The sequence below is a fragment of the Aulonocara sp. 'chitande type north' Nkhata Bay genome, linkage group LG23 (genome assembly GCF_057382095.1).
Source record: "Aulonocara sp. 'chitande type north' Nkhata Bay isolate Kocher_YH1m ecotype deep benthic linkage group LG23, A_spYH_male_GT1.1, whole genome shotgun sequence".
Classification (NCBI taxonomy): domain Eukaryota; kingdom Metazoa; phylum Chordata; class Actinopteri; order Cichliformes; family Cichlidae; genus Aulonocara; species Aulonocara sp. 'chitande type north' Nkhata Bay.
This window is the reverse complement of record NC_141365.1, coordinates 35,869,014-35,877,556: the sequence shown is the minus strand read 5'-3', so window position 1 is coordinate 35,877,556 and position 8,543 is coordinate 35,869,014. Positions and strand designations below refer to the sequence as shown.

General features: G+C 39.3%; 1 protein-coding gene across 1 annotated transcript; it reads left to right on the top strand.

The window, feature by feature from the left end:
* The first annotated feature begins 763 nt into the window (after positions 1-763).
* On the top strand, positions 764-3,942 carry LOC147302339 (complement C1q-like protein 2). The gene is made up of 2 exons (XM_086283637.1): positions 764-1,791; positions 2,365-3,942. Exons 1-2 carry the CDS (start codon positions 1,192-1,194, stop codon positions 2,542-2,544), a joined length of 780 nt encoding a protein of 259 aa, XP_086139763.1. The 5' UTR covers positions 764-1,191; the 3' UTR covers positions 2,545-3,942.
* The last annotated feature ends 4,601 nt before the right edge of the window (positions 3,943-8,543 follow it).

The window sequence follows — 8,543 nt, the reverse complement described above, 5'->3', positions numbered from 1 at the left end:
AAAGAGCTTCTAGTGCATATTATTTAACACATTTTATAGTCATATTTCCAATGATGCAATGACTCAGGTCCTTTCTTATGTTTGCCACAACCTTTTTTAAAAAAAAACATTGACAGACAGATGTTTTCATTGTGTCGTTGGGATCATGTCATATGTAAAGCTTCTTAGCCTTTGAAGAAAACAAGTAGTGAAGTGAAGTAACAATTACAGCACACCCCTCTGTACTGTAGCTGAGGTAGCAGTGTAATATAAAGATAAAGTAATGGAGATAACACGATGTTACTTTTGTTAAAAAAAACAAACAAAAAAAAAACAGGAGAGTACTGTACGGAAACACTCTGTTAAAAGTCCAAGTAATGCATTTCATTTTCCCAGGGTAATATTCAGTGTGTAAGGACCTCATTCTGGTAGAGCTGACACTAATTTAACTAAGTGAATTACTGCTCGGTGGCTTATTAACATGGATTATTTACCGATTAGATTCAGTTCAGATTTATCTATCATATACGTGGCGTCAAATCAGTACAACAGTGGCCTCGTGGTGCTTTGACCCTACTGTACCTGCTGTATTCGACATTTAGTGTAATACATCTGCAAAGTTAAAAGTAACGCTCCAGCAAATATTTATTTCGACCACTGAAAGTAATCACCTCTGAACTTTATTTAAGTACAATTACACACCACGTGACCTTCAGTGAGTTGCGCGCCTTAACTTCTTGATGCGTCTTAACGGCGCAGTGCAGCCTCGTGGTTCTCACTCGCATCACTAAGCGCTGTAAACATCGTTTGCATCGCTCAGTTTTCTTCTCTAATCTCGATATTACTCGTTCATCGGTCAGTAGAAAAGAGTTTTAATTTGAAGGCCACATCCTCTGTCTTCCGGTCTCATCCTTTCTAACTCTGACAGCTGGAGGCATCTGTCCGCGCGCACCCAGCCAGCCAGACAAGACGCGCACCCTCTCTCCGGTCATATCCGCTGCCCACGGGCTAGAAGACTCCAATTAGAAAAGCAGGAGCGAGTTACGCGCACTTACTGAACTTCACCTGTTTTGGTTTTTCTCTTCTTGGACCCCCACTCTGTCCTCTGTCACGATTCCTCCCCAGAGCCGCTCCTCGGGTTTTTTATCTTCCATTGGTCCCCGAACGGCGCGGAGGAAGTGGTCCGTGGTGTTTCTGGTGACCGCCGTCGCGATGGTTTTGTTAGTTCTCGCCATCGCTGTCCCATTACTGCTGATCCGCACCTCTAAAACCACCGCTCATTACTATGAGATGATGGGCACTTGTCGGATGGTTTGCGACCCGTACAGTCCCAAACCGGAAGGCGCCACGGCCATGGAGGTGATCCAGAACCTGAACGGGGCGGCTCCGCTGCCGCCGATGGCGCAAGGGAGCCGCGGGGAGCCAGGGCGACCGGGTAAACCTGGACCCAGGGGCCCACCGGGCGAACCGGGACCCCCTGGCCCCAGGGGCCCACCGGGAGAGCGCGGCGACGTAAAACTATCCTTCCCTGCGCTGACCGGAGGTGCGGGGGGTGACAACGGCGAGACAGAGGTAGCCAACGCCACTGCGAGCGGTTTCAGGATCGCTTTCTACGTCGGTCTGAAAAATCCGCACGAAGGATATGAGGTGTTAAAGTTTGACGACGTGATTACAAACTTGGGGAACCATTACGATCCGAGCACCGGGAAGTTCACCTGCCATGTGTCCGGGATCTATTTCTTCACTTATCATGTGCTGATGCGAGGAGGAGACGGGACGAGCATGTGGGCTGACCTGTGCAAGAACGGGCAGGTAGGAGGGTAGCTTCAGACGGGAAAAGCGGGAGCACTAACAGTTAATAAAGTAAATTCATAACTATTCAAGTTTATGTAGATATACATAAAATGGCTTTTTTCCTCGTGCCGAAATACATATTTTACGCACCAAAAGCGCACACGGAGGTAGAGGACTCCAAACGAATTGTGGAAGCAGATATATCTTTATTGTTTTTAGCATAACACCAGCGGTATTTCTAGTTCTCTATAAGCCTGTCTGTGCGCTCTGTTTGACGGTAGCGCTCATGCGTAAATCCAATTTAGATGAGACAGCTTCAGTTGGATGTGGGGTCAGACAGGAGGGTTGACATCATTAGTTCAGGGTTCAGTTCAGACTTAGGGCCAAATTTTGCTCTATTCTATTTTCCTCCACGTTTTTTTTAACCTGACGTCCCCTTAACCTCACACTTGGTAGCTAAAAGTTGGAATCTATCCATTTTACGCACCACTGCTGCTTCCCTTTGCCTCTCAGGTATATGTGAACTTTTCTGCTTAGTCCTATTTCAGTGTTCGTTACAGGAACTCTTTCTCTCTCTTTCTCTTTAACCAGGTTCGAGCCAGTGCCATAGCTCAGGATGCAGACCAGAACTATGACTACGCCAGCAACAGTGCTGTACTGCATTTGGACTCTGGAGATGAGATCTACGTCAAGCTCGACGGCGGCAAAGCTCATGGAGGAAATAATAACAAATACAGCACCTTCTCTGGCTTTATCTTATACCCAGACTAATCACGCTGCAGCACATCCTTGGACAGTCACTGAATATAGTTTACAGTAAAGAATATGATCAACTTGGTTTCTGTTCTTTTGAATAGGTGCAACATTAGTGGCTTTATCTGCAACTTGTTGTTCTGTTACTTCAGTCAAAGATCCTTTTTGTATATTTATTTGAACTTAAGTTCACCTGGAGGTTGCTGTCATTAGTGCGTGTGTGATACCTTAGTGTAAAGAAACAAATGCTCCAGATAATTTAGAGCATCCCTGGGAGAAAATATTACCTGAGCTCCTTTCTGAAATGCTATGGAGGCAACAGGTCTGAAGACGTAAAGCTAACAACTGGATGCTTACAGGCTGAGAGGGTCTTCTGAAGCCACATGTGTGTTAAAAGTATGCAGTATTTCGAAGACAATATGAAGAAATCAAGGTGTAAACTGAAGGTCGGATAAGCAGTTTTCAGAGTATAAATTAGCCAGTAATGTTTGCCCTTGTGGCCTGTCAATAGCAGCAGTGAAAACATTCATGGCAAAATCAATCCATTCAGTGAGTTCTGACCTTTCAGGGAGCTGGAGGGGGAAAAGAAGGAAGCTGTTGTCGTTTTATTGTACTGTCCAGCTATATTTAACTTCCTCTAATAGATTATGAGCAAAACTCAAAAATCATAGTTAGTGGAAAGTTAAAGGGGATATCTCATGTTAATTTCCAGTTCCATATTTTAGTCTTGCATTCAAGTAGAGTAGATTTGCATGAGTCACAGTTAAAACCAATTCTTATTTATCAAATATTGGGCCTTAATGCAGCCTCTCAGTTTATCCTCTGTTTGAAAAAAAATCACTTTACCTACTTTCCAACTCCCCTTAAGACACCTTTCTTCTGGTTTGTGTGCCTGTGATGGTCATATTAGGAACATCCTTTCTGTAGGATATCATACCAATCCAAGAATAGAGCAAACTGGCAGAAATAAAGCATTTAGAGTAATCTGAAGTCCAAAGTGTAAATTTTGGCTCACTTGAACAAGTTTAGCACACTTACAACAAAAAAGTTATTTTATTGACTGAGCTTTCCCGCTAGCTAGCTATAGCTATCAGTTAGCATGCTCAGAAGTTTATAAATATACTTTCCCCAAATTCATTAAAATTCTTTGTTGAATAAAATTATGCATAACCACAAAAGAATATTACGTCCATAAAAGGCAAAGGGCCCAGATGAAATATAAAGATTTTTTGACTGAGTTATGCTAACACATCCCTGGCTAGCTAGCATAACTGTAGCTAGCCCACCAGATAAAACAGTTTACCCATACTTGTGTCTGTGAAGGTTCTCAGTCATCCAGGTCATCGTAGTCAAAGGAGCTTGCAAAGAAAAGCGTCTGGACTTCTTTAAGTTGCTTGAAGACGTTTCACCTCTCATCCGAGAAGCTTCTTCAGTTCTAAGGTCAAATATCTGGGACTCTCCACCATTTGACCTTAGAACTGAAGAAGCTTCTCGGATGAGAGGTGAAACGTCTTCAAGCAACTTAAAGAAGTCCAGACGCTTTTCTTTGCAAGCTCCTTTGACTTTACCCATACTTCTGTTCATGTAGGTCTAAGGGCTTGTGAGTAGTTTCTACAAGTTTCTAAAGTGACAAAAACGGTTCCACCAAACCAGGTGCTTGGGATCATACTGACACACTGTTATTTACTTCTGTCCTTATTTCTTTTCCCCCATTGCTAACAATCAAGCACATCACCACCAGTATGCATGGGTAATTGGAGCAGCAACTTAAAAGTAAGGTGTATATTTTTTTCATATCCATCTTTAAACAATAATAAGGCATCAATATCCATGACAAAACTTTTTTTTTCTTGGTGTATTAAACCATCGCGTTAACATTGGCTTTCAAATGTGGTTTCAGTGTAAATGATGGAGGAATTAAATACAAAGTGTAAAGCAAAATGTCATGTTCAGGAGTCGTATACCTGTTTGTGCTTTAATTTTCCATTCAAGAGTAGCACAGAAAGATGTTAAAGAGACAGACGAATGAAGTGTGGTACTAAAAGAGTGCAAATTTTGGAGGAGATGTTGCGATTGTGTGGCTATGGAATGCTGCCACGGATGTATCCAATAATGTTTAGCTGGGACAGGAGGAAATATTAAAGTAATTTCTTTATTCATATGAGCATTGTTTTAAGATAGTCTTGAAAAAAAATATTAATCCTTAAAATGGGACTGCAGTACATTTAACTCTTCAGTCAGTGGAAACTGCCAGAGCTTAAAGACATGGAAGACATTCACTGTGACAAGGAAATCTGTGGTGCTTTGAATAGTGTCCAGCGTCTTACAAAGTAACTAATCACCACACGTGAAAGATACACATGGATGTCTCACGTCATTACTGAATCTGTTCTGTTCTCCTCTCACTGACATCAATAAATACTGTTTGACAAAAAGTTTGGTTTGTCTGAGTATCTGTGACCGAGCGAATCCTGGTGAGGACAAGCACATTTCAAAATGCAGATGCAGAAGGGTGAGAGGAGAATGTAAATCTAAGGAAGAAGCAGATGGAATTTGTGTTGAGTTGTTTCACGGCAAACGTAGGTGGAACTGTCATCTGTCTCCTTTTGGCGTTTCCGGTTCAATTTTTCACCACAGCTCTGAAATATTTCTGCATACGTTTTGTTTCACACTGGTCTCAAAAATCGTCGCCTGCCTGAATGCATTGCATTGCACTGTAGCCTATAAAGCAGCCTCTCTACAATGTGTCCCTCGGGTTTCAGGTGCCTCTCTAAATGTCCTTTGCTCTGCTGTGGCTTGGAGACATTTTTAGTCAGTGAGCTTGGACACAGGAAGTCTGCTCTCTGGCGTTTTCTACTGCAAACCACTGAAGCTGTAATTATCCAGAAAGGTTACAGTGAGTTCTTTGCATTTTACCACATTAGTCATATTTTGTTTTCTATTTTGGTGTGCTGAATTGATCAATAATTCTTATTTTCATATTCAGAATATATTTGAATAAATAATATCAGTCATGAACTTGGACACAGATATTGGTACTGGCATTTTTAAATTTGTTTTTGACATTTTCTTAACCATATATCGAAATTAGGATCATGGGTGTCTTTGACATTCACAGACTATATAATGACCAGATGACACGTACCCATGACATGTACCCTCGCTACATTTGAAAATATCTTTTTGCAGAAGAGATTTTCTCTGTATAATACTGAGCAAAAAACTATCACTTCTGTAGCTTACATGCTTTTATTTTGAAGGGCACAAAGCTGGTATTGTGGTAATAAAATACTACAGGAATGAGTCTTAAATCCCAGAAATTAGTTAGTATTTTGCATTTCTTGTTTCCTCTTCTCAATCTACTTTTAATATGTCAGTAAACTATGATGTATTTCAGACTACAAACATTGTTGGTGACATCATCGTGTCAAACCAGCTCAGCTTTAAGCTTTGAAAAAGTGGCAACCTTAGGGGCTGAAAAATGATGCCATGATGGAAGTGGCAATGTCTACAGCCTGGTACAAAGAAAAAAAGCAAATAAAATAAACGACAGTGGGGTTCCATCTAGGGCAACATGCTGAGCAGTCCTATGAAAATAGTGAAAACACACCAAACAGAAAGTGATCTTTTCACTTGCAAGTGAAAAGATCACTTTCTGTTTGGTGTGATAGGAGACATTTGATGGGATACAAAAGCGTCACTTTTGTATCCCATCAAATGTCTCCTATCGCCTGTTTGCATCCAGCTTTTAAATTACTACCTTTTGGAATCACAAATGGCTGTTGTCTGGGGAAGAAGCTAGCTTTACTACAAGCCATTGAAATCTTTAGTTTTTGCCATTTTATTTGCAAATTCACATCACGGATAAACCTGATGGAAGACTGACAGGGGACAGGACAAGACAAGGTTCTATTTTCACACTTCATTGTTTTTCTATTTGATACTATATTTTTTTCTCAGCTCATTAATAAGCACTTTTGTGTTTGGTGTTTTGGTCAACATGTGGTTGTCACAGGTAACAATGCAGGAACTCCAGCAACACTTAAGGGAAGAGGAACAACTTTATTGACTGACCAACAGCTTCGGCTTGTGACCTTAATCAGGGTCATCGATGAAGGCCACAGGTTGTCACAGGTAAGTCACTACAAAAATATAATTTTACAGAATATGTTACATTACTGATTTAGCAGAATGTGAAATATTTGATAGCTCAGTCTTAAATACCTGCAGTAGCCATTTTAATCCATATAACATTGACTGAGAACATTTTTCACGGAGTTATCTTTTTAGTAGCGTTTTTGTGCGTGCGTGCAAACATGATCATTGGAAAAGTTTTGAATGGAACTAAAGTTTCTGATAAAACTTTGTCGGAGTGCAGAGGGAGGTCATGTTAAAAATACATTAAAATTTGGTTTATATCCACCAAGATCTTTAAGGTCAACTTAATGATTTATTGGCTGAAAATCGACAAAACGCTTATAAATTAGAAATTATGACTCTTACAAGTGTGCTATGTGTTGGCAGCATATAGAAAGTACCATATAAAGATTTAAAATGTCAAACCACATTTGACCTCTGACCTCGCTTTCAAGGTCAATAGAGTGATCTGAAGTTCAAAATTATATAGCTCTATGTAATGATATATAGAGCTCTTTATTAAAGTTATGTTTGTTACTGCCATTGTTTGGATTTTCAGCATATATACATATAGCAAATTATATATGAGGATTCTAAATATCATTTTACTTTCTACCTCTGACCTCTTTAAGTTTAAATAAAATTTCTTTTTTCTTTAAAAGTATGCTTAAAATTCTACTGCCTTTGTTTGTATTTAGAAAGGACATATAGGAAATGATGCTGATATATGAGGACTGTAAATAACATGATACTTAAACTATGAGTTCACTTTTACATTTCACATCTGCCTTTCTTCCAACCCAAAATGTGTTATTTCTTTAAAGGAAGTATTATCAGAAGAAAGAGCTGCCAACATAATTTGAAAAATACTTAGTATAATATTATATAAGGTCAAGTTATTCATGGTCAGTTTACAAAAAACAGTTTTTTTTATGTACATATAGTACACATGTAAAATTCATTGAATTTTTTGGAATATTTGTTTACATTTTTCGTAACAAAGTTAGTTTGTAACATTTTTCGTAACAAACTAACAAAAATTGTTACAATGTAAATGTAACAAAAAAAATGTTACATTTTTTGTTATATTCTAACTTTGTACCAAAAATGTAAACAAATGTTACAAAAAATTAAATGAATGTTACATGTGTACTATATATACATAAAATAATAATAATAATAATAATAATAATAATAATAATAATAATAATAATAAAGATTAATACAAAATTTATTGAATTTAAAATGATGTAAAGTGTATTAAAATCAGAAATGAACAAAATCACTAAATATGGATTCTGCTGAGTCCATCTTTTATATACAGTCTATGTTTAAAACTCAACCATAAGCTTCATAATCTTAACCCAAACTATTCAATTCATTTCAATTCAATTTTATTTATATAGCGCCAAATCACAACAAAAGTCGCCTCAAGGCGCTTCATAGATACAGAGACAAACCCAACAATCATATGACCCCCTATGAGCAAGCATTTTGGCGACAGTGGGAAGGAAAAACTCCCTTTTAACAGGAAGAAACCTCCGGCAGAACCAGGCTCAGGGAGGGGCGGCCATCTGCTGCGACCGGTTGGGGTGAGAGAAGGAAGACAGGATAAAAGACATGCTGTGGAAGAGAGACAGAGGTTAATAACAGATATGATTCAATGAAGAGAAGTCTATTAATACATAGTGAGTGAGAAAGGTGACTGGAAAGGAAAAACTCAATGCATCATGGGAATCCCCCGGCAGCCTACGTCTATTGCAGCATAACTAAGGGAGGATTCAGGGTCACCTGGTCCAGCCCTAACTATATGCTTCCCCGAATGCTATCCCGAATCCAAACTGGAAGCTGGTTCCACAGAAGAGGGGCCTGAACACTGA